This window comes from Phodopus roborovskii, unplaced genomic scaffold (genome assembly GCF_943737965.1).
Source record: "Phodopus roborovskii unplaced genomic scaffold, PHOROB, whole genome shotgun sequence".
NCBI lineage: Eukaryota > Metazoa > Chordata > Mammalia > Rodentia > Cricetidae > Phodopus > Phodopus roborovskii.
Genome location: NW_026126511.1, coordinates 45,900,680 through 45,927,496, shown reverse-complemented (window position 1 = coordinate 45,927,496; position 26,817 = coordinate 45,900,680). Strand labels below are relative to the sequence as shown.

Here is a 26,817-nt window from a genome sequence, read left to right as displayed (position 1 = left end):
TTTCATATAGGCCTCATCAAACCCACAGAGTGAGGCAATATGAAGTGATTTGTGGAGCCATGGGTCCTGGAGGGTCTTTTAAACTCATTAAATTTAAGTCTTATAAAATGTTAAAAGATGCCATCTAGTTGGTTGGTAGCTCAGTCAGTAAAATGCTTGCCACATTTACACAGGTACAAGGACCCGAGTTCAAAGCCCCATTTTTAAGAAGCTACATATAACAGCATGTGCTTCTAATGCCATAAATGGGAAGGCAGTGACAAGGAAGATCCCTGGGGCATCTGTTGAGCCAGCCTAGTGTAACTGTTGAGTTCTAGACCAGAGAGAAAGAGGCTGATGAGACAAGGTGGCTATCACTTGAGAAATGCCACCATGGTTGACCTCTAGGCTATGCATTCACATAAAAAGGAACACACACACACACACACACACTTAAAATTCTCTAAGGGCAAAAGAAAACAAAGGGAGATATTATTACTTGGGATTATACCTGACTGGGAAGCAATATGAAATCATTTTCTGAAGGGATAAACTATTCTGTCTCATGAGAAGACAATGGATTTATGCAGCGAAGTTTTACCTTCACACTCTCAAACCTGTGGATGTCACAGTTTTTCCTAAAATAGGGAATGGGAAGATGACCACGGGGTAGATGAAATGAGAACAGCAACATTTGAATAGATTTTGATTTTGAAGTCTCAAATTTTACTATGCTGTTCTGTCCTTTTATTTGCTTGAAATTATTCACAACAAAAAAGTGTTTTTAAGGAACATTGAATTACTTCATATTGAGATATAAATAAGGTCAAGTTCCTCCATCCTCCTCTTTCATTTAATAAGTTATGAAGGCGTGGCAGAACAATTACAGGTAGGATATCAAGAGATTGCATTGGGGCCACAGGCAGAGAGTCTATCTGAAGCACAGTTCATTAGATTATTCAATGCCCTTCCTGGAAAGATCTATACATATTCATGAGCATATATGTAATAAGTTTCTTCCTCCAAAGAGCTGCAGAAAATCTGCTGTGCATAACTACATGAGTTGAGAAGTAGCATTCCATCTGGGACACTCTTCCTGCTGGGTCAAGTCCAAGGGTGGTAGGTGTGGCCAGGCCTGCTCTTTTCCGCCTCTCTTTGCTCCCCTCTGCTTTTTGAATTTCCTTAACAATCTGGCCAGCAGCAGATAGAATAGCATTAAATACCATGACATTTGTTCCTGGCTTGTAATATGTATTAGCTACCATTCTGCAGTCTGGACATAAGACCTCTCTGAGAACAGTGGTGCAGCTAATGCCTTGCAGTTGCTATGATAACCAGTGCTAATGGCTCCCTTTCTAGAACCTTCTCTCAAGTTTAGACCATAGTAGAATTGCACTGGATAATGTCATCTGTCTCAGTAGCTGGGCAGATGAGGAAGGAGTAAAGCAATGGAACACAAAGCATCATAATCTGGCCAAAAGCTTTCTATGCTTTATCTCATTCAGGCCTGCAAGACAGACAACATTATTTACATTTCCTAGATAAGAAACACAGAGATTTTTTTTTCAAAAGGTCCAGTGATCTGTCCTTGGGTTGATGTTGGAGAAGTGACCTGGGATTTCCATTTTGTTTTCACTCTTCATCACACCCACCTATGCCCTTTGCTCCAGTTCAACAGTACTGATTTTGGGGAACCTCATCCTCTCACAGAATCTTTATCACTCACTGTTCGCTCACACATAGCGACACTGGAGACAACTCATCAGCCAGTGTTCCAGAGACCTCATGGGAGGTACAGGATCCCCATTTCCAAGCCCGGAGAAGTGGGCTTCCCCACGGAGATTCCGTCTCAGGGCTTGCATTGCGCTGGTTGCACCTGTGACTGTGGCTGGAGGATGGTCCCGCTGGTGATGAGGTTTCTGGAACCAGCAGGCAGAAGGCTAGTTTCCCTTGTCATGACATGGACAGAATTTGAACTCAAATAAATGAAAACTGAAAACCTGTGGGCCACGGGCTGCTTCTTGTTCGGCTCCAAAACTCTGTCCTGTCTCCCACTGACAAGGGTTCCTGGTACACTGACAGCCTGGTGTGAAACTGACCAAGTGCTCCCCCTTTTGCTTTAAACGCAGGTCGTGTTGTCAACAACAGTAAATGTGGACGGACATGTGCTGGCTGTTTCCGACAACATGTTTGTACATAACAACTCTAAGCATGGAAGGAGAGCGAGAAGGCTTGACCCATCAGAAGGTAGGGCAGGGAGCCAACACAAATAAAGTGTTCCATACCTTATTTGTGTTGTTGGTTTGCTTATAGACAAACCCTCTAGCCCAGGCTGCTCTAAAACTCACTATCTAGCTGAGAAATGACCTTGTACTCCTGATCTTTAGTGCTGGGATTATGGGTGTCCACCATCACACTCAGGATAGACAGTCTTTGGGATCAAACATGGGGCCTCTCGTATGCTAAGCAAGCACTCTACTACCTGAGCCATATCCCAGCCCTACGCAGCTGTAAACACTGGCTGCAGTCTATCCCATCAGCTGACTGCAGTCCGCCCCACTGAGCTCACAGCCAGCACTCAGGTTCCTGCACCTCTTAGTCTCTTCTATTCCAATCTATGTTTTTCTTTCAGCGAGGCTGGTATTTCAGGCAATCGCAGGCCTATGACATCTTAGTTAAACAGGAACAGTACAGTGCCAGACATGTATGAATAAGTGTCAGATGTGCCCTTAAACAGATTGTGGGCAAAACAAAACAATGTAGAGAGTGAAACTGACACTAATTGATTTTTGTTTGCTTGGACAAGGAGAAATCATGGGCTGCTCTGGGTAGTTTTCCAAGTACATTAAACTAATTAGAAATACTGGTAACTGTTAAATTTCAAGTTGTCCAAAAAATTAGTCTATCCATGAACAAACTGACAAATCTGAGTGGATTCCATCTCATTTGCTTCCCTTTTTTGTCTCACCACAAGCTCACCGGTGTTAGAAGACCATGTGACATAGACAAGAGTCAAATCCAGCCATGCTTTTAATGTTGATGCTTTACTATATGTTGCCTACCAGCCCCCTTCCCAGCTCAGCCCTTAAAATGTATCTTGTATCATTTTAAGTAGGAATTAATGAACTGAAAGAAAATGATTGAATCGGTAAAGAATTTGGAGTGGTGTTAATTCTCCCACAGTGGGCACCGAAGGGGAAGAAGAAAATCCCACAGTTCAGAGCTCTGAGCCCCTCTTGAGTTGCTTTTGACTGATTGGATGTGATTGACTGGCCATTCAAAGGGGGCTCATGTTTTTGGAGTCCTGCCAAAGTTCTCCTCCACCTTTGACCCTGTCAACTTTGGAAATGGAGTGATGGATTGACTTTAGTTATGGCCAGAACACCATATTGGGTTCCTGTCGGGATGCAAAGTCCAGTGGCCTTGAACATATGCAGGAAGGGAGGAAAGTCTGTTCCACAGAGTTGGGAGAGTGACTAGAGGGTGTCTCTACGTGGGGTTGAGCAAACCCTTCAACTGCAATAGATCCTGTTTCCTCCTTCTCTCCCCAGCTTGTTAACAAGCCTTGTAAATCTTAACATTGTAGGGCAGAGGAGGTGGGGAGAGAAAAGGGATTTACACTTTTCTAGAGTGATCAATGTATAAAAATATGGGCAAAAACAACAGAGTTTTAAAAACAGCCCTAGCACAATTAGCTAAGTGTTTCAGTCTTTCATATATAATGGCCAACTCATTAAGCTTTAATGGCCTGGTTAAAACTAACATCCAATTAGTGAAGGATGGCAAATCAACACAGCTCAACTTGAACTTGGAATGACCAACAGCTTTCCAGGACAGCACCTTTCCCAAACTCCAGACATCACCAGCAAAGGACACAGAGCTGATTTTGTTCTTTCTTGTCTTCCTAGCTACACCCTGCATCAAAGCCATCAGCCCAAGTGAAGGCTGGACCACAGGAGGAGCCATGGTCATCATCATTGGTGACAACTTTTTTGATGGTCTCCAAGTTGTGTTTGGTACCATGCTTGTATGGAGTGAGGTAGGTCAAAGACATTTGCTTCCATGCCTTTCTCTGGCTCCATGGTTCTTTTGGGCTGGGGAACTAGCAATTCCTAGAGCAGCATCCCCATGAACACACATAAACACCTATGAACACTATGGGCCTACTATGAACAAGACACCCAGGACATTAAGACATGGAAGTCATAATATTTGGGGAATGAATTCCTTAAAATGATAAATATACCTTGCAGTATAAGATGGAGAAAAATTAGTATAAATATTGGCTCATGGGAGAGTGATGGAGAAAAAAAAGTTAAGGTATCTTTCCACCATTGAAAATTACGTTTTGGAAAAATTCTAATGATACCAGAGAAGAACATGTTTATGCTATGATGCTGAGTGGGAAAAAGTCAGAGTAACAGTGGATTTGTATAATCTAATTCTGTGACACACAGCCATTGAAATGTCTGGGCAACACACCAGATCTTAATATTGGTTGTCTCTGCATTATATAACTTTAGATTTCTTTGCATAGTTCTGTAAATTCCTAATTTTCTAAATTGGATATGTTTGACTTACAATTTGTAATCAGTGAAACTAACTAAGCACATTACCAAAAGAGAAGTATGGGTGCTGAGTTGGGTTTGGCAATTGCCAAACTACTATGTGAGGCTGTAAGGAGTGGCCTCTTCGGTGCTTTGTCTAGTGACTGTCTTTTCTTGCCTCTTCACTCCTCAGCTTATAACCCCTCATGCCATCAGAGTACAGACCCCTCCCCGGCACATCCCTGGAGTTGTGGAAGTGACACTATCTTACAAATCCAAACAGTTCTGCAAAGGAGCCCCGGGAAGGTTCATTTACACAGGTAAGAAAGAAAATGATTTCTAAGACGGCTGGTTCCTAGCTCATCTTTGCTCTAGTTAACAGTATCTCTACAACCAGCCTATTTATTCTAGGTCTTTCTGGTACTGCAGGGAGAATGGACTGACAATCATCAAATGGGGACATGCAGATTACATTCTAAATTTGAACTTTTACCCGAGAAACTTCCTTGTGGTCTGACTGATGGCCATGGCAGCTCACTACAGGGACACACCCTTAGAAACTAATCTCTTGATAATCATGCTGGGGCAGCTTTTCCTATGAGCAATAGGATAAACATAATCAAAGTTGTTGGCTGTGACTTCTCTTGACAGTAATTCAAGAACGTTGCCCGGTAAAGTGGTGCAGATTAATTTAAAACCTTACAAAAGTAAAATCCACCCAACTATCCAGTGTTCACTAAATGTCTCCTTTGGATTGCCGAGTCAAAATAAATCAGTTGAATGACTGCTTTCTCTGGGTGAGGAGTATAGGTTACACTTGGGACACTGGTCCTCCCTGTCTGGAGTCTTAGGAGCTTTTGGAGGAAGCAGTTGACTGACTGCCCAGCACAGACACTTTCCAAAGTCAAACTGCAAAGGGTCGGAAGAGAGCTTGGTGTGGGCTGTTATCATGGGTTCAGGGCATCCACCTGTGCTCAAGTTGAACAGCAAGTAATGGGAAAGAAAGCTATAGCACCCAACAGGGGACAGTTCACCCCTTCATCTCCGCCTTTTGTGGAGTGATGTAACTCTAGCTATGAGATACTGAAGTGAGGGAGTAAGAGCCTCTAGCGAAGTGAACATTCTAGGGCCCGAGGCAGATGGCAAAGATGATGAATGGCGTGATTTCAGTCAGGTGGAAATAAGGGAAGGAGACTGAGGAGCCTCAGGTGGGTCAGCAGGAGGCCTCTCTGAAGAAGTAACATTGAACTCAGAGCAGTATCACAGGAAGGGACAATCCACAGAAACACACCCCCACCCTAACCTCTGGCCCCCAGTGTTTGTGATCCATTTACACTGTGTTCCTATTACTTCATAGCCTCACAGAGCTGGCAGAGTCACTGGTGTTTCCTGGTACTGCACCTGGAAATTCATGATTCTGTGGGCATGATGGTGTGTGCCTGGTTAAGAACACAGCGGGATGATGAGGCAGAAATGAAAAAGAGCTCAATGGCACTGGGCAGTAGCCAAGAATGCTAGGGTATTACAATGAAGTCCCTGTAGGCGGGAGCAATGGGAAATGAGGAAGGCAGGCAGGCAGGCAGGCAGGATGTGGGGCATGTGGAAGATGTTGAGCTAAGGAGTATCTAGACAAGAGTAGGAACTGCAGGGATGGGTGTTGCCATGGATGGGAGGAATCTATTGCTTCACAATGGAAGGAAGCTGGAGAAGGCCACTTGGGATTCCAACAAGGAAGACTGAGAACTGTGAGGAGGAGCCAAGAAGGAGAAATTGGAGGAGGAGCAGCCTGGGGATATGAACTGTTCCTAAGGTCTGGTGAAGAAGGCTCTAACTCCAGGAAACTTAACACATACTTGGCATCTCCAGTGTTTAGTCCAAGTTCTCCTGGGAGTAGATGATGGGTTTGGATTTGGAAGATGCAGGTGAGTATACTAATAAGTACTTTGTAGCCAGCCTTCAACTCTCTACTGAAGTTGGGAATGGTCTCAGTTCTCACGGGACTGTAGACACTTAGAGCCAGATGATGTGTGTGTTTGTGTTTGTGTGTGTGTGTGTGTTTGCACACTTCCTCTGAAAATGGGGACTTTTACTCCTAGCTGCATTTAATTGCCAAAACCTACCTTGGCTGTCAGACAAGTGATGTCAAATCTGACTCTGTGTAGTTACTGAATAAATAAATATATGTCCAAGATACAAAACCAGTAACATCAGGATACCTCAACAATCTCCATCCTTCTAGAAGAGAAGATAGATATCCCTGTTCACAATAACTAGGTTAAGTCTCAGAAGATATTTAAAAGCGAAGGGGTTTGTTGGAATATCTATCAGGGAGGGAATAGTGGAAAGAATCTGGGAATACTTCCTAGAGGAAAGAAGAATGCAGATGCATTTTTAAGTAGTAGTTTTCCAGCTGAAGATGTATAGTTCTCGGAAACAAACATAGTGCCTAACATAAGAGAAACCTCTGAAGCCATAGCTGCTGTGTGGTATGCCTAAGTGTCAGTTCCAGCAAAGATCTCTCCCGATTTACTATGATGTGATTGTGCCCTGTATTGTTATTGGTTTGCTGACACATTACTGACATTGCCATCATTTGTGTATGCCTTGAGCATGCATGATGTTTAACCTCATACATACTGAGCACCAACATCATGCTCAACACTGGTACTTGGCACATACCAGACCTGCAGGCTCTCACCTGCCAAGACACTAAGATGTGAAGGTGAGCTGTACATGTAGAATCAGCATGTTGGAACCCTCAGCTTGACTTGCCTGCTAAAGACTTTTCTCTGTCTAATAAAGTAGGATATGTATGCCACAGGGCTGAGAAAAGGACACAGGAATAGTGTGCTGGAGGCTGTGGTACCATGGTAAAAACTAAACAACTGGCTCTCCAAACGGTTCAAAACAAGGGTGGGTTTGCAGTGTTTCCCTATTATTTTCATGGTGTAGACACTCTTTCCACTATGGTTCCAAGCTACTATGTGACACTGTAGGTCCCTGGAAATCCAATCTCTTGCTCTCCCAAGTTGGAAAACCGGGGCTTTGTAAATACTTGGGATGGCGTGTGCAGACAGGGAACAGTATGTTAGACACATGCTCAGAATGTGTTATCAGTGTTGCTTTGATTCCCCCATTGGTGTCATTGTGGCCTCTGGCTTGAACAAGGGAAGGCAAGTGTGATGAATATTAATACTTGTGTGAGATGCTGGAACTAGATGTTAGAGCAATTACATTTTAATTGTTTTTGTTTTTGAAACAGGATTTAACTATATAGCCCAAAGTGGCCCTGAACTTGAGGTCTTCAGGCCGTACCCTCCCAAGTGTTGAGATGAATTGAGTATTCTTAAACTTATGTGTTAAGGAGAACTTAGTATAAGCCAAACAGGGCCTAGGACAGGAAGGGCTCTGGGGTGGGAAGGGCAAGTTTTATATTTGACTGACTCCATGAACAAGACATAAGACCTGGATGTAGGGCAGATTGGGAATGAACTGAAGCAGGTCACTCAGGAATATTTTCTCAGCTCATTGAAGACTATCCAAATCCTGCCGTGATCAGGGTTGCCTTTACAAAGGTAATACTGGGGCTAGGGGCTGGCTCAGTCAGCACAGCGCTTGCCACCTAAACATGAGGACCCAACACTGAAGCATAAAATACATGTTAAAAAAATCTAGGCACGGTAGTATGGGAAATCAGATAAGAGGACTCGTTGGTCAGCTCCATATTTATCAAGAGACTTTGTCTCAAAAAGGAAGCAATTTAAGAAGATACTCAGTGTTGATCTATGGCTTCCACACAGGCATACAGATGGACAGACATGCACTCATACATGTGAGCACACACACACACACACACACACACACCACGGTCTTTCTGGCTGTGGTGCAGAGCTCGGCTTAGAAGACAGTGTGGGTACGGGTGCCGAGGGTCAAGTGGAGGCTAGTGTGGTGGCTCAGACTGGCAGGGACAGCAGCTTGGACTACGGTGCTGGTGGTGGGAAGGGGCAGAAGTGAGTGGAATTTAGGAAGTAGCATTGACGGAACTTGATGATTGATTGGATGGGGTGATGGTTGGAGAGGGGAGGCATGGAGACGATGCTCAGGTTTCAAGTTTGAAAAATTGGGTGGGTAGAGTTAGAAAGTGATGTTTTGTAAGGTATAAAGTGCTAGGGGAGTTCAGAGGGAGGACAAAATACTTCCAGCTGGCCCAGAGGTGGGAAGATTTAATATTGTAAAGATGTCGATTAGTGAATACATTTAGCACAATGCCAATCAAAATACCAACAGAACGTTTGGGGGAAACTAAGCAAAGCATCTGGAAGGGTGCTAAACTAGAACCCCCCCAATGCTGAAAAGTAAAAGGGCCTTGCCCCTCTACACATTAAAACTATTTTAAGGTTTAATAATTAAAATAATATAGGATTGTGCAGGTGTGTATAGAAATGTCAAATAGCAGAAGAGAAAAATCTAAAAATAAACTCTTTGTGTGCACATCCAGTGTGTCAATACTTACGTGCCAGCATGCTGGAGAGCTTTCTCATATCCGTGTGGGAAAGACAGAAGGTTTACACGATGTGATAGGTCAAATAGTTAAAAACAATCAGGATGAAAGACTTATTTCTAGGTGGACATTGTCACCTGGAGATATTTTCAAATTAGCTACTGTCCATTAAAATGTAGATATGTCAAAAGGTCATACATTTAAATATAATTATTTAATTATCTTGAACTTTGTTCATATGGACTTTAAAAAGAAATCATTGAGTCAAAATTAAAAGAAGATGGCCTTATAGCTTCCTGTAGCTGAGGCTGGCCTTAAAAACAACACCAGGCACATCTTCAGTTCTGATAAACATGTTATCTTAGGTACAAGAAGATTCATCCATTTGCTGAGCAAAAATGTATGCCTCCTATTGCGGACTGCCCTTTTATTGCATTGTGGGATAAAGAAGTGAGCATTAGATATCGTGCATATTAAAAGATGAAGACAAAGACCAAGGAGGAAGGCAGCAAATATGATCATAAGCAATACATGGATGTGATTGGCATGGTCATGCATACATGTAATCCCAGCTCTTGGAAAGTAGAGGCAGCAGGATTATGAGTTCAAAGTTGTCCTTGGCTGCATCATGAGTCTTAGGCCAGCCTCAGCTACAGGAAGCTATAGGAAACTTTATTGTCAGGAAGGAAGTAAGGAATGAATGGATGAATTTATTTACATCTATTGATAATCATAGAAATGCAAACAATGGTTAGAAGAGTGTTGGAGATTTTTTCCATATCTAGATGACAAGGATTTATTTTTTTAAGCAAATGAAAGTACACAGGTTGGGAGAACTAAGATGAGGACTTTTCTCATATAGCACAACAGGGGGCTGGGTGGCTAGAGGAGCATTCCTGGCTCATTCTAGAACATGTGTGCTTCATGGTCTAACGGCTCTGCTCTCAGCAGTGTTTCCTTAGAGAAGAAATGAACTTTCTCTGGGCTCTTCTGGAGTTCTATTTACAGTAGTAAAAAGATTAAAAATAGCATTGGTGTCTAGTGAGGGGTTCATTAAATCAAAATGGGACATGTTTATACATTTTAAACATCAAAAATAATACTGTTGATGAAAGCTTGTTTACATGAAAGACACGTGATTTATTTTTTTTAAAAGCTTGTGCATAGTCTGCTAGGCATGGTGGGGCATGCCTATAATCCCACCATTGGGAGGTGGAGGCAGGAGGATTAGGGGTTCAAGGGCATCCTCAGGTACATAATAAATTTGAGTCCATCCTTGAATACATTAAAAAAAACCTACCATACCAAATAATTGTTTAAAAAGCTTGTACTGAGCATGACAGCACATACTTTTCATCCAGCACGTAGGAAGTGGAGCCAGGGCATTGTAAGTTCCGGGCCAGCCTAGGCTATTTGGTCAACCTGTTCTGTTGTATAGTATAATACACTTTTGACAAATATCAAGATAGGTGTACCAATATACAAGTAAGCAATTGTGGTTTTTAGGTATTGGTATTTTATTTTTTTTCATGTTGATTAATGTGTCTATGTGTGATTTTGATAAAAAAGTTACAAGATAAAAACTCCATGTCATATATGTTTAAATATGAAAAGCATATGCTGCTAGACTTGACTCTGGGTGCAAAGATGGTCTTTGTGGCTTTCCTTGTTTTTGAGAGGGAGGGGCCTTAAGAGGCAGGCAGAGTGAGAAGGGTCGGAGCTCTGCACCTGATGCTTTTACAGGAGAGAATAAACTAGACATACAAACACTGTCTAGGAGCGTTCAGAACTGCAGCCATTCATCTACCTTGAAATCACTGAGCCAAATGCAACACTTACTGGTGGCCAAAAGGAAACAATGTCATCCACAGAGGCATCCAGGACCCCAGGAAATGGGTTTGTGTCCTGTTGTTTTCTTTGCTAAATGGAAGAACCATCATGAAAGCCAATTTAGTGCTGGTGAGATGGCTGGAAAGGCAATGACTTCCATAGAAGTCTGAAGAAGACAGTTATCCACCCACACCTGGTTCCTTACTCCAGCCAGCCCACAGAAGTGCGGCTACTTTTACTATGGAGAGATAGACAAAAGCCTCTTGATTTTTGGCTGACCTGGCCTCCCACAGCTGGGATGGGGACCACAAGCTGTGTTCTCTGAGTACCTCCCATTTTCAGTTGCACATCTGGGGCTTCCCTATGGGATGGTACTCGTGACTGCTGTAGGTCCAGACAAAATCCTCAGCTCCAATAGTGAAATTGGAAACTCATCCAGATCTCAGAGCGAAAGAGAAACTTGAAACCTGGAGAGCTGTGCTGGACAGTGTGTGAGTGGGCCTAGAAGATGCACTTGGTTAGCCAGAGTGGCTACTCTCGGGGACCACGATGGCAAGTCTTTTTCTTTTCCTTTTGTTAAGCCTCAGCCTCTCTAAGCCTCAGTTTCTCTCTATATAAATAAGGCTCAGATGCCAGTCATATGACTATCCATGATGGCTCCCTAATTGAATGGATCCTAAGAACCACCAAGTCATGCTTTTTGAGGATTTCAGCACCTGATTTATACAAGAAAGAGATGAATTCAGGAGACTGGGTTCTGCTCAGGTGGCTGCCTCAGAGACTTGGTGACTTGGAGAATTAGGAGGGTTCTTAGGAGAATAAGGCATGTCACCATGGACACAATAGAGTGTTTACTCTCTGGTGGAACTTCTGATATGGAGATGCATAAAGCAAGCAGGCAGGGAGACTTCAGTAAGTATCTCCTCCTTTGCCACTCTGCCTTCAATCCTTTCAGCCCTGTGGTCCACAGTCTAACTGCAGATGATTTCAAGGAAGCCCCGCCATGATGGGGCTTAACCTAGCAAATATACCTGCTATCATTAAGTAGAATGCAGCCATCAGTTCCCCACGGCTGCTGTTGCCAAGGACGATACTAGCAACATCAGGGCTCAGATAAACAACACAGTTTCTTCACACATGCGACTTTGCAGTTTTGCTTTCCGTCATCCACGGTTTGCTAACCTGCAACTTGCTGCTTTGGAGTTGAGAGTCACACGGGACTCAACTCATCAGAAGAGTCCAATTGCCTCTGTCTGGTTTGAAACCCAGAGGCGGTATGCCAGCTGAGGCTGAGCAGGGAGGGGCCCCCTTCTCTGCTCTTCTGGAAGACTTTTCTGCAGACAACTGGCAATGAAAAAGGTCATCTTGGTACCAGTGGGACACGGTGGTTGGCTGGGCAGAGTTCTCAGCTGTCTTTACTTGATGTGGCAGCAAGCTTACAAGGCAAGGCTGTCCTGGAGCATGCTTGGCATCTGGGTGTGTGTGTGAAACTGCTGTCCTCTGAGTGTAATCGGGTATTATCTACAGATAACATGTATGTACTGCCAGCAGTTTGTTGAAGACTGGGGATAAATGGGCCCATCTTTTTACTGTTGTTCCTATGGTTCTTTGCAGAATTCAGGCTACATGCTGTGTGTGTGGTGCATGTGTACATACATGTGCTTGTCCATGAGGTATGTGTATGTGTACATGGGTGTGCTTGCCCATGAGGGTGTATGTGTATGTCATCTGTGTGCATGGATGTGCTTGCCCATGAGGGTGTATGTGTGTATTATCTATGTGTGCATGGGTGTGCTTGCCCATGAGGGTATATGTGTGTATTATCTGTGTGTGCATAGGTGTGCTTGCATACTAGAGTGTGTGTAAGCCACTGGTTGATGCTGGGATATCCTCCTTAATCATTTCTCTAACGTAGTTTTCTAGACAGACTCTCTCGTTGAAACATAGCTTACCAATTAATTCAGCTGGACTTGCTGGCATAGGAGCAGCTGGGATCCAATTCTACCTTTCCCCCAGTGTTAGGGTTCCAAGTGCATACCACCATACGGGCCTTTCTATGTGGGTGCTGGGGACCTACACTCGGACCCTCATGCTGCTGTAGTAATCATGTTCCCCACTGAGTCATCCCCAGGCCCCAGGCTGTACATTTGATTGCAAGTTAAGTCTTTGATAAATCCTATCATAAGACTGAACTGGTAAGAAAGAAATAGTGATTGTAATTTAGTAATTATGTCTGTCATCTGTTGAGCTCCCAGGGCCGGACTCTTCTTGTGGCCTCTAATAACCACCACCTTTCCCCATGTGATGACAGTTTTATTAGTACCTCAGCTTCATAGGTGAGAAACCCTTTGCACAGACAAATTAAGTCACCTGCCCATGGTTGCTAAGTAGGTTCCTTCTGAGCTGTCTAATTCCAGAGCTCAGCCCTTAGTCACTAAAGGTGCTCTGTCCTTGGTACTATGCAAACTGGATCTGGGGCAGAAGGTGGCCTGGCTGGGGTGTGGGTGGGGACTGCTGTTGGGTAAGCAAGATAAGAGGTAGGGATCATCATCCATATTTAAAAACAGTATTTATTACGACTGTGTGTGTGCATGTGTGTTTGGTGTGTGGTGTGGGGGGGTAGGGTTGTGTGTGTGTGTGTATATGTGTGATGTGTGTGTATGTGCACAATGCGTGTGGTGTGTACAGGTGTGTTGTATGTGTGGTCTGTGCTATGTGTGTGTTTGGTGTGATATGTATGTGTGCATGTGTATGGTGTGTGCGAGTATATGTGTGGTGTGTACAGGTGTGCTGTATTTGTGGCATGTGCTATGTGTGTGTTTGGTGTGTGTGGTGTGTGTGAGTATGTGTGTGATATGTGCATGTGATGTGTGTTCATATGCATGTTATGTGTGTGTGTGTGTGTGGTGTGCAGGTGTGTTGATTGTGTGGTATGTGCTATGTATTTTTGGTGTGTGTGCTTACACACCACAAGTTGCACATATGAAAGTTAGATGACAATGTGTGGAATTGGTTTTTCCCTTTAAGCTTTACATGGGGTCCAGGGATTAACCTCAGAATGCTAGACTTGCTCCACAAGGCCTTTACCTGCTGATACCCTTTGACCCTTATTCCAACGTGACTGAGAATCTTGCAGCCATTCTTTGCATCATTTTTATAACCTACAGAGAAATGAGGGGGCTAGAGGATGCCTCTGCCAGTAAAGCACTTGCCAGGAAAGCATGAGACGCTGAGGCTGGCCCTCCAGCATCCACATGAGAAAACTGAGCACTTGTAATCCCAGTGCTTTGTAGGTGGGTACAGGGGGACCTCTGGAGTTTATTGGCCACCCATTGTAGTTGAATCAGGCCCAGGGAGAGATTCTATCTCAAAAATGAATTTACGCATAAATAAATAAATAAATAAATAAATAAATAAAAGTGGAGGAACAATCAAGGGAGACACGGCAGTCAACCTCTGGCCTTCATGTGCGCTTACACACACGTGTACTTGGACACCCGAAACCATACATACACACAAGTGAGATCTCCCCACTTTAAAGGAGGATGAAGTCATTTATGTCCACAAGGGTAATTATGCATGTGTGGTATGTGCTATGAATACAATCACCACAGCAAGCATTGGACAGGAGGATACACTGTGGCTGTGCTGGGTCTAGATGACTTCCCTCCCTCACTGATCTGTGACCAGCAATGGCCTTTTGTGAGTCCTCTCATCTGTAAAATATGAATTCTTTCTGGAAAAAAAGAGAACATGCCATATTATGCCTTTGATCTCTCTGTTTGGATTAGGTGAGATCACAGTTGTTCGGGAGACAGGGAAAGGGACACTCAGAGAACATGGCTGTGGCAGGTAGGGGTCAGTGGGAAACAGGTAGGGGTCACAGGTGGACAGAGAAGCAGAAGAGACCAAAGGTCCCAGCTGGTCTGGCTGTGTGCAGATGCTTCACAAGGTGTGCAATTAAATTTAAAAGTGACAGTGATGGTCTGGCTACTGAGGACACCATGGGAAGTCAGAGAATTTGCGTTAGTTAACCCTTTGTCCCCCAAGACTTATCTTTTTCTTTATCAGAAGCCCAAAGGGTTGATTAAGTAGTACTTTTCATTATTTGTGGGTAAGTTCCCATCAGCGGGAAGAGGTGGCAGTTGGGAGGAGAAAAGGTCACTCTATACCTCAAATCACCCCAGACAGCCTGCTCCCCCAATTGGGGGTCCTCCCTCAATAAAAATGCACCAGGCAGATGTGAAAACTTGATCTCAAATGTTAATAGCTCATCCATTTTACATTTCATTTTGGCCTTCATAGCATCATCATGGGGGCAAAAATCCCATCAAAGAAATGAATCTGATTTTCTGTTTAAAATATCCAGTTCAAACAGCAAAAGCCGGCTTGAGTGCAATTAATCCCTGTTCAAACTGGAAACCAGTTGGATCAACAGCTCTCTTGGTGGTCTGTACTTTTACAAAGTTGCCCATATTCCCAGCTCTTGTGAAAGGCAGTTGCTTCTTCAGCTTAGTCTAAAGAATAATGTCCCCCCTGCCAGACCCAGAGTAGGAAGTTGTTGCTTCACGGGAGACAGCCCAACTCCTTAATGGACTGCTGATCTCCACTATAATATTCTGAGCGTACGTTGCGGAGCTCACAGGCACTCATAACTGCTGCCGGGTGGCATTTAGGTTTATGCTTGAAATTTATCTTTAATTTTTACAGTTGTCTCCTTAACCGTGTATATTACTCCCTTCTTCAAACAATCTGTCTTGCGACTGCAGTTTCTCTTGAAACCAAAGCATAATTAAATATTAAATTAATATTTCATTTGAAATTAATTATCAAAGGCTTCCATCTAATCTTTCTCTCGTGCATTTTTGGTTCCCCGGTGTTTCTTTGCTCCTGTGTCCACAAAGGCAGGTGCCACCTCCGAGTAATTCACTCTGGTTTTGTCTTTATTCCTTTCATTTTTTTTTTTTTTAATTGCTGCTGCTACATGTTTGCTACATTGACTCAAATGATCATGACTAGAGATTTCAGTGGGTTCTCAGGGTTAAGGGCAGGACAACTCAAAAGTTTTCAACTGAGGTAGCCTAATCCTCTTTCTCAGAGCATGTCACTAATTCAAATAAATGAGATCCTTAGCATCATAAACTGCAAGGGGTCTCTGAGGACAACAAGTCCACCCATGTGTCTGCAGAGAAATCTCCCAAAGTCTGTCCTGGTCAAGCAGCAGGGTGACCTTGGTGTCACTGGTCACCACTGATATCTAGAGCAGATTCTGTGAAGGGGCTAGATGTGAAAAGCCTCTGGCATTCTGGATTAACACAGCTTGAGCATCCCTAATGTAAAATTTTGAAATTGGAAGTGCTCCAAAAATCCTAAACATTTTGAGCATGAACTTGATACTGTAAGTAGAAATTTCCACACCTGAAAATCTCATTGTGGTGGGATTTATCTAAATGCAGGTGTGGTAAAAATGTTACCTTTGCACTACATGAGTATAATATGCATGAAATAGAATGAAGTTCTTGGCATACGTAGGCCTGATGTCCAAGCTATCTAAATTATAAATATGCAAAATTTTCAAAATAAAAATTCAAAATCTGAAATATTTCCAGCCCCAAGCATTTCAGACCAGGAATACTTGACATTTCAGACCAGGAATACTTGACCTATATAACCTTCAGTGTTGAACATATTAGGACATTTGACACGTTGACATTTGTTAAGAGATTGGGAATAAGGGGAGCCCAAGTGATGGAAGGCAGACATCACTAGATTCAACAAATAGGGCCAAGGGATGGAAAGGAGAAAGGAGAAGTTCTAAGGTGGTGTGAGGACAGACGCTTGTCCCAAGACTTTGGAAGTCCTCCCAAAGCTGGACTGTTCACCTCTCTTTCTGCCCTAATGACTGAAGCCCCAAGACCAGAGATGGCCAATGAGTTCGCCTTCCTTTCTGTGCATTCCAAGCTAACTCATCTTCATGGCCAGTGTTTATCTTGTATCCCTGTCACATCGAGTCTAGCTTAATTTGGCTTTGTGTTTGTGGAACAAAGAGCAAGATTCCTTTCAAGTGTTTTGTTCATTCTTGAAGGGAGTTGGGATTTGGAAGTGGGGTTTGGGGGCCCTCTGATTCTTGGGGCTCTGGGAACATCTGATCCATTCTCTGCAGATGTTGATGTGGGCACACGACTGAGTGCAGAACTACCCACCACCTTTCACAGCCTTTCCATAGAGACTCATAGACTGCATTTGATTCTGGGATTCAAGTGCAGGCTCACTGCTGAGTGAAACCCAGGCTAGTGCTGTGGTTTGCCACAGCCTAGAGTGGCAGACAGACTGCCAATCATTACCCGCCCCCCATTTATTACCCCTTTCTGTCCTCAAATTCTTTCCACAAATAACTTCCATGGTGACATCTTTGTGGTTTGCACTCTTAGTGGTCAGGACCCAAGTGACTTCTCTTTTAAAAGACTTGTTTTTTTTTTTTTAAATTGTGCATATGTAAGTGTCCCAAAGAGTATCCATCACATGTGTGTGGGTACCCACTGAGGCCAGGAGAGATGCTAGCATCACAGGTGGTTTGTGGGCTGCCTGGTGTGGGTGCTGGGAACCAAACTGGTCCTGTGGAAGAGCAGGAAGTGTTTTTTAACCATGGAGCCGTCTCTTGAGCCCCAGGAATGACTTCTGTAATGTTTATGAGGTTTTTCCAGTGCACCGACAAACAGCTCTTTCTCCATGTTCATTAGGGATGTTGGATTTTGGGGAAACAGAAGACAATCAAAAGCTGGGGGAAGTATGATTTGCTGTATGCCCCTCCTCTGAAGATATGAAAATATAAAAATTATATAGAGTATATGTATATCATCAGTCCTTTGGGAGAATTAGTATTGAGCATTAGTCAGCTCCCTGTTTGTTTGTGAGTTGTTCCCCCATATTTTTAGTTAAATGCTATTTACTTAAAAAGAAACCTTTTCACACAGTTTTTAAACTTTGTATCTCTTTGTTGGGCCCAGGATATGTAAGGAAACCCATATATTATACTCATAGTCAGAATGAGAAATGACACTGAAGACCCAGCCTCTCAGGAGATACGTTATGAAATCTCAAGGTATTGATGAAAGTTTTTCATGGCTGATCCAAATGGGATTTAGACTCTGTGGCAGTTGAATTGTGTGTTATTAAACTCCTTAAGCAAACCCGAATGATTCCCAGTGGAGGATTAAGACATTCTATGTATAGCAAAGACGGAATTCTCATGTCGGAATCTTCTCTATTGAATTCCCCCTTGATTAGCTTCTGTAATATTTAACTTCATGCCATGCTGTAATTATTTAATAAAAGGTAAATATAAATTATACTTCAGTGGGGATATGACCTTTTACCTTAATGCTATATTCTAAAGAAAGACATAGACAAACAGAACCTATAGGTTGAAGCATAGTTTTAATTTACTCTATCTTTGTCTTGCCAGCATTTCTCTGTGTCCCTGTCAGCCAGCGCATTGGCAGAACTTCACAGCATCCCACACTCCATGTGGTGGGGGAGGTTGTAAATTTACAGGGATGATGGCAGTTAATGACCTGCTAGGTCCTTTGAGACAGTCTTGGTGCTGGTCTTGGGCACCTCATTAGTTAATTGAGGTTTGCCTGGCTCACCTCAGGTTCCCAAAGCCAGGGAACACCCAGGGAGGTGGGGAGAGGTAGTGTGAAGGGGAAGGGATTCAAGGTAGAGCCTGAGAAGTCAGTTTGGGACCAAACTGCCAAACTCAGCCTTGCAGCATGGATGAAGTTTGAAGTGGTCTGATGCTTCTTTCTAACGTGTCTGTAAAGAGCCCTGGTAGGTTTGATTTTGTGATTTCCATTTCAAGTGTGCACTGGATTCAGTGAGACTTATGGTCCCTTGTGTCTGGTGGTTTTCAGCCTGTTAGGGCAAACATTGGGGACAAAAGTGTGATGAATTCCATTCAAGAGAAACTGCTGTATCTATCTGCTAACCAGGGAACCCAGCTTCTACTGGGAAGGCTGAGAAGAAAGGTTAATGGCAGGGGGCTGCGGTAGTGGGATTCCACACTGCCCTCCTGTGAGGAAGTCTGAGCTTGCCCCAGTGAGTGAATACAGAAAGGAGGGGTGGACAGGAAGAAAGATCCTAAGTCAGCCTTCCTACCCTCCCCTTCCATGTGCCTTCTGCACCTTATAAGAACCCCTCCCACCATCATGTCTGTAGTTTTTTTCTGTTTTCTCAATCTGCATGTTGGCTAACAAGCAGTGCATAGCTCACATGAGATGGAGCAGTGGTTGATTCTGAGGATTTCGTTGTGTGTCTGTTTGCCCTGCAGCATCCAGCAGCTGTTGTGTTTGCTGGGTGATACCAAATGGTGCCTTTTTTTCCCCACCATCAGTGGCTGCAGAGTCAGGTGGCCCAGGCAGGCTCCACAGCCATCTGTAGTCTTTTTCTTGAAGCTGGAAATGGAACATAGAGTGTAGAGGGAGGGACACTGCACTTGCCCTGCAGAAAAGGTTAAGAGTACTTGTTTAGGAGTTAGAGACACCAGCATTCAGAGCTCATCTTCGCCAGCTGTCACTGCATTTAGCATGGGGACAGAGCCTATAGGGTGACAGCCAGGGTTAAGGAGCTAATGTGGGAAAAGGGCTTTGCCAACTCCCCCTCTCCCATGTAGTGACCCTTCAGTGTATTCTGATATGGCAATAGCAATTGTCATCATTGCATAGTACAACCACTGGCCAGCCATCTGTGAACTAAGATTCTACAATTGTTGACGTTATAAGGTTAAGTGGAAAAAAGTTTACAAGATGATTTCAGCTATACATATAGCTATTCTTACATGTGTTCTGGATAAGAGGAAGCTCTGAGTACATGTCTGTCAAACACCTCCTACCCAGAAATATGTTGGGGGACACTTTTAGGAGAAAAAAGAAAGAAAAGAAAAAACATATTATATTAGTTATTTTCCTCACTGCCAGGACAAAGCAACTTAAAGAAGGAAATGTTTTTGTAGGCTCAGAGTTTGAGGGTATAGTCCCTCAAGGCAGGATGGTGCCATGTGGGAATCCTTGTATCTACAGTCAGGAGGCAGAGAGAGATGAACAGCAGAACACAGCTCATCTCCTTTTAGTTCAGCCCATGACTCCAGCCCCAGGGATGGTTTGTTCTCCTCAGTTAACCCTTTCAGGAAATACATACAGAGATATCACTAGGAGTGTGTCTCCTAGGTGATTTCCAATTGGCAACCAAGATTAACTGTTGCACATGCTATTACTGCTTGGAGGTAGCCTAGTGCCACTGGCATGATGGGATTTTGTGCTATGTGCTGGTATGTGTAGGGTTACTCTAGAGGATGTGCAGAAGCTGGGCTTGAGACTCTTCTCTTGGAAAGAATAGTACTAGGTTTAGAAGAAGGGCTGGAGAGATGATTCAGTGGTTAAGAGCATGTACTGCTCTTCCAGAGGACCTGAGTTCGATTTCTAGCAACTACATCAGGCAGCTTGCAACCTTTTGTGAGTAAAGCTCTAGGAGGACCTGCTACCCCTGGTCTCTGTGAGCACCTGCACTCAGTGCACATACTTATATACACATGTATACATATACCACACACACACACACACACACACACACACACACACACACACACACAATAAAGAACTATAAAAAAACATAGAAAGATTTACAGTTAAGAACATGGAGAGCATGCCAAATATTATGACCAAAAGTATTTAAATAGGCTCTGATATAAATCAGTGGTAGAATGCTTACTTAGCAAGTGTGAGGGTTGGGTTTATTTCCTAGTAACACACAAACATATGTGCATGAACACATACACATGTTTCATTAAACAAGACATCAACGCATTACCAGCTGTTCTTACTAATCAATGAGCTCCAGGTTTAGTGAGAGATCTTGTCTAGAAAAATAAGGTGGAACATAATAGAAGATAATAAAAATTGAGTTCTGGTTTTCACCTGAATATAAACATAGATATACAGCCACACACATAAATACATGGATGTATACCACACACACATACATATACCACATAAATGTATATATACTGCCACATACAGAAACACATGTATGTATACCATACACATACATATACCATCATGATACACATGTACATGTACCACAAATGTATACATGCCATACACACACCTTAATATGTAATCATATTACTTTGCCACTGACAAAATCAATTTAAAAGAGGAGGGATTTATTTTGACTCGGATTCAGAGGATGTGAGTCCACCATGGCAGGAAAGGATAGCTCATCCTGTGTTTCCAGACATGACAGACATTGGGCAGGAAGCAGACATGGATGGCTCCTTCAAGTCTCTCTCCAGGGACCAGCATCGTAGGCCACAGACGGGCAGGTTGCACAACCTCCCAAAACAATGCAACAGCTAGGGACTAGGTGTTCAGATGTGAGAGTTTTTGGAGGGCATTTCACATTCAAACCATAATAAAGTATTCTTGAGCTAAAAAAAAAGAGAGAGATTAATTTCTATTAGGAAAGAGAATAGGCCAGGTGTTGGTGGCACACACCTTTAATCCTAATCCCAGCACTTGGGAGGCAGAGGCAGGCTCTCTCCGGTTCAAGGTCAGCCCAATTTACAGAGCAAGTTCCAAGACAGACAGAGCTACACAGAAAAACCTGTCTTGAAAAACCAAATTAAAAAAGAAAAGAAAGTGGAAAGTATCAAGCACCTTACTAAAAAAAATAGAAATTAAAATGATAGCAATATAAGAAAAAAATTCATTAACCTCACTGATGAATAAAGAATTATCAATTGAAATTAAAATAAATTATAAATTGAAATAATTAAATACATAGTAGGAGGGAGTATAAATTTACATATTTCTTCCAAGGAGTAATTTGATATTATGTGTGAAAAGCCTTAAATATAAATCATAATTTTTGGTCCAGTAATTCTAATTTTTGGCATTTTCTGATGAAAGTAATTAAAGTTATGCACAAATGATAATTATTGCTTTGGTTTTTATAATAGTGAGAAATTAGGATCACATTAAATGCCCAAATTAGGAAGCCATTTGAATAAATTATAGAGCATGTCGTGGAAAATATGCAGGGATTTAAAATAAAGTTATAAAAGAATACTCAAGCAGCAGAGGGAAAGCTTATGGCATACAGCATTGCTAGGTGGGTTAAAGTAGGCTATGCAGAGGATAAATCACATTTCTCAGGGTAGGTTTAAGTATGTGTGTTTGAATCTGAAGGATATAAGCAAAGGTGCTAACCCTGGACATCCTGTTTTCATTATTTTCTTTGTTATAACAGGAGTACAATTTCATTGTACAAAATTCAGTTAGTACAAAGAAGTAGAAAGCAAAAAATACTTCATCCTATTCCAACAGTGCAACTTTTAAAAATATGCTCTGATTAATTTTTTGAGAATTTCTTACAGTGTGTTTGGATTATATCTGCTACCTCTCTTCCCCACTCCGAGTTTTTCCCCTAAGTCCTCCCAGATCCTCTCCCTACCACCTCCCAACTTCTTGCCCCTTTCTCTTTAAAATGACCCACTGTATCCAATTTGTGCTGACTGAATACTCATAGGTGAGGGGTCATTCACTGGAGCATGGTTGACCTGCCAGAAACCATAAACTTAAAAGAGCCACCAACTCTATAGCTCCTGAGCTAGGGGGTGGGGTGCGTGCTTGTGAAGCCCTTCCCTCCTCCACGATGAATGTTGACTAGCCTGATGTTGTTCAGGTCTTGTGTTGGAAAACACAGCTGCTGAGAGTCATGAGGGCAATGACCCTGTCATGTCCAGAAAACACTGGCTCCTACAGTCTTTCCTCTTTCTCTGTAGTCCCTGGGCCTTGGCGGGAAGTCGTGTGATAAAGTGCAGATGGGCACTTACCTTCTACACTTTGACCAGTGACTCAGGCACCAAACAAAGACGTTCCTCTACCGAGGACTGAGAGCTGTATTAAGCTATAGGTAGAGATATAAGACCTTAAAGGGCAGGTTGATAGCTTGTTAGTATAAAAATGTAATAGGTTTACCCCAAGGCCAAGAGCACCCCAACTATGGGTTGTTGGCCAGATTACAGTTGCAAGCATGTGTTTCCTCCAGTAGAATAGACTAGAAATAGAGAGTGGTTAGTTACCCTTACAATGTTCCTGCCACTATTGCATCCATTGGCATATCTTGCCATTCTGGCTATCATTATAGTTCATAAGGTTCACAGCTGGGCAAGGTTGTTAATTACTTCCTCCTCACCTGCCCCCTCCCCCTCCCATAGAATAAATAGCACCTTCTAATACTATGAAAGCTAGCCAGCAGAGAGGAAGGAAGCATCCTGACTTGATTTCTCCATGAACTATTACCAAAGTGTACTGTGTCTTGAGCAGTAAGGCCTTACTACCAAGTTCTGGTGGGCACGCAAGAGCAAAGGCAAGTGCCTGTATTGTTTGGGATATCTAACCCTGCTCACCTCCTCAGTGGTGGGTTTAGATGTGCTTTTGTTCTTTTCTATGTAATCAAAATCGTTTATAGTTTGTTTAAAGAAAAGGTATCATTTGATATCATAATAGCAGCAAATATTTAAAAATATGTATGGAAAGAGGAAAATTAGAAAAAGATATCCTCCTCTGTGTTTGCTTTTGCCTAACAAAGAGGGTGGGAGATTATTATTTTGTGTTTTATTTTTTCATTTTGCTTTGGTTACATATTAGTTTTAAAACCATAAAGTTTAAACAAAAAGAAAGGAAAGGAGGAAGAAAAGAGACCGACTCCAGAGAACTCTTTAAAAAGAAGAAATACCACATTCTGAATAACATTCCCTCACTCAGTAACTTGTTATAGTTACCAAGTAAAATGTCTAATGTGTCAGGCTCTGCTGTTAGCCATGAGACACAGAGGTGAGACAGAGTGAATGCTGCTCCCCTGTGCCTTTCAGGGCTGTGGGAGAGCCTGGCCCTCTGAGAAAACAAGAGTAGTCACATATAATTGCAAATTAAGAGAGTATAGTTTGCATTAGAATAGTGCTCATGAGACTAAGATCAAATATGAATGCAAATATTTAAGAGTGATTAAGAAAAGGGGATATTAAAAGAATAAATAGAAGATATACATGAAAAAGAGAAGCAAGGAAGGAGAAGAAGAAAAATGATACAAAAGTAGTTTGTTTTCTTTCTAAGACACTTGGGTGTAGTTGGGCTGGGGTGTGTGGCTAAATGATAAAGTGCTTGCCTGACATGTACAAGGCCCTGGGTTCAACCCCTGACATTGAAAAAGAAAGATGAGTAGGAAGGAAAGGAAGGAAGAAGGAAAAGAAAGGAAGAAAAGGGATAAGGAGAGAGGAAAATGAAAGAAAGGAGGAAGAGGAGAAAGGAGAGAGGAAAAAGGGGAGGGAGGGAAGAGGAAGGAACTAAAGGAGGGAGGGGAAGATAGAGATAACTGGTCCATGACTGGCTGTTAACACCCCTGATGACCTGAGAACATGCAGAGGATTGAAGGGATGTGTGCTTAAGGCAGAGACGTTGAAAGTTTGACTTGTTATTTTAATGGTAAATGGAGACTTACTACAAATCCCAAACTTATGTGTGAATTAACCAATGTCAACAACACAATCCCCTAACTGATTGCAGCACCATGTATTAAGTCTTAGAAAATATCAAAACTCCATGAAGGGTTTCATAGAAGAATTACTTTATAGCCCAGGCAAGTACTCAAAGAAACGGCTTTGTCTTTCAGCCTTAAATGAACCCACCATAGACTATGGCTTCCAGAGACTGCAGAAAGTCATCCCAAGGCACCCAGGGGACCCTGAGAGGTTAGCTAAGGTAAGTTTGCTGGGAATTTTCACGTGAACATCTTTTTGTAGACACTCAGCAAATTTAGACAAATCCAGTCATTTGAGTCCCATTAAAATTAATTAAGCCTTGAAACTGGCTATGCTTTAGATAACCATATGAACATAAGGTTTCTGCTAATTTTGAAATATATTATGTTTAATATCTGAAGGAATGTGAAATCTGAAAGTTTGGTCTCATAAAACAGATATGCTACAAGAATAGCCAGCTTATAAAACACTGCCAGCTGTATAAAGACAAATATTTGCACCATTGCTTAAAAGTGTAAATTTCACTCCTTTCTATTTAAATAGGATTTTTATTTAGTGCTAACTGCTGAGACTCATCAATTATAGGCAAGCATTCATGGAAGGCCTACTGTGTACACAGAAATTTAATGATGATAAAAGTCTCCATTCAAAACTTTTATGAAAGGGGTCATTTGTGAATGAACTTGCTCAGAGAATGTCACCTTAATTCTGGCTCATGACATCATCATTCTTTATTTAAAAGCAACTCCATTTATTTATTGTCATTTGACTAAAGAGAAACTGTTAGGTCTTTTACATTTATATTTGTGTTTCAAACATGCAGATTATAAAATGACATGTTCTTTATTCTATTCTATATTTGGATAAGAAGCCAAGTACCAGTACCTTCAACACCGTACCTTTCTTTTTCTCCTGGAAAAATATTCAGCCCCATCAAGTCCGATGATATCTGGACAGCTGCTGAATAACAATTTAAAATGCTGTAAACAATTACAACAACAAAATGCCCACATCAAACAACAACAACAACAAACATCCAGGAGGCAGAAGAGGGAGAAGGGGGAGGGGAGAGGGAGAAGAGGGTTTCATGATTTCTAATTCTCTCTGGTTAAAATGAACAGGAAAAGCTATTATTGAAAGAATTCTTCTTTATTAGAATGAAATTTTGAGTAGGTATTGCCAAGAGAATTTCAGAACTTTGTCAACTCCTTGGCAAGTGGCTAAAGTCAGGCCCATTAATCACTTGAAGAATATCTGATTAATTAAGAATACCAGGATTTTTAAATGCAATGCTCTCAAAGTCATTTTCAATAGACTATCCAAGACAGTATCAATTTTAAAGGACCTTGCCCTCAATATGGTAGGTGTTTTGAGTAGCATAAATCATTATGGAGCCATTATATGGTGGTGAATTTCTACAACTACCCATTTGTAGGATTTGTAAATGTGATTATATGCTACTCATCAAACCTAGTATCAGACCCCTGGTCATTACATTTGTAGGCAATGTGTGAACTTTTTGTTTTCATCTATAACTTTGTTTGCCATTTGGGACTTTATCTTTGATTGTACCATACCCTGTCTCTTCTTTCTTAGGAAATGCTACTGAAAAGAGCTGCAGACCTAGTAGAAGCTCTCTATGGCACACCCCACAATAACCAGGTTAGATATATGCATTTTACACTTTCTGTTGAATTTAACTCTTGATTCCGGATACAATGCTCACCTCAATGTGCCCTTCTGTAGGACATCATTTTAAAACGTGCTGCAGACATTGCAGAAGCCCTGTACAGTGTCCCCAGGAACCCCAGTCAGATTCCAGCTCTCTCCAGCTCCCCAGCTCACAGTGGCATGATGGGTATCAACTCTTACGGCAGCCAGCTTGGAGTGAGCATCTCCGAGTCCACACAAGGAAATAACCAAGGTACTACCCTTGTCCAAATAGGGCTTCTCCATTAAAAGGCCACCTCTGCTGGGGTAGGAGGAGTTAGAGGGCATATCATAAACTACCCAAAGGGGCACATGCCTAGGTAAACTCTACTATTAGAGATGGGTTATTTAACCATTCCAGATAGTCTGATGTTTGAGTCTGAGCTCTCTGGGAACTAGATAGAATCTTTTGGCTAGAAATATTAACAGGTAAAGTTGACTATCATAAATTTCAAAGAGTTTAGGTGGATGGAAATGAGGCTTACAGCTATTTAGTGGGTGCATTTTATAACGATGCTCTGATAATCAGGTTGAATGACAGCTGACGGTACCATCATTGTTCATTCCATGCAACTCTTGGTAACAAAGAGTATAGACTTAGTTTTACTTGGTGATTTCTATTGTACATTTTCTCATATGGAAATATATGGCAA

The 26,817-nt window shown here is 42.3% G+C and overlaps 1 protein-coding gene across 1 annotated transcript in view; it reads left to right on the top strand.

The window, feature by feature from the left end:
• Ebf2 (EBF transcription factor 2) overlaps window positions 1-26,817 on the top strand; it is a 188,914-nt gene that overhangs the window by 147,044 nt on the left and 15,053 nt on the right. The window contains exons 8-13 of the mRNA XM_051195463.1: window positions 2,109-2,226; window positions 3,888-4,018; window positions 4,720-4,846; window positions 24,586-24,674; window positions 26,051-26,116; window positions 26,201-26,378. Of these exons, the coding sequence (XP_051051420.1) occupies window positions 2,109-2,226; window positions 3,888-4,018; window positions 4,720-4,846; window positions 24,586-24,674; window positions 26,051-26,116; window positions 26,201-26,378 (709 nt within the window). The remainder of the gene's footprint in view (window positions 1-2,108; window positions 2,227-3,887; window positions 4,019-4,719; window positions 4,847-24,585; window positions 24,675-26,050; window positions 26,117-26,200; window positions 26,379-26,817) is intronic.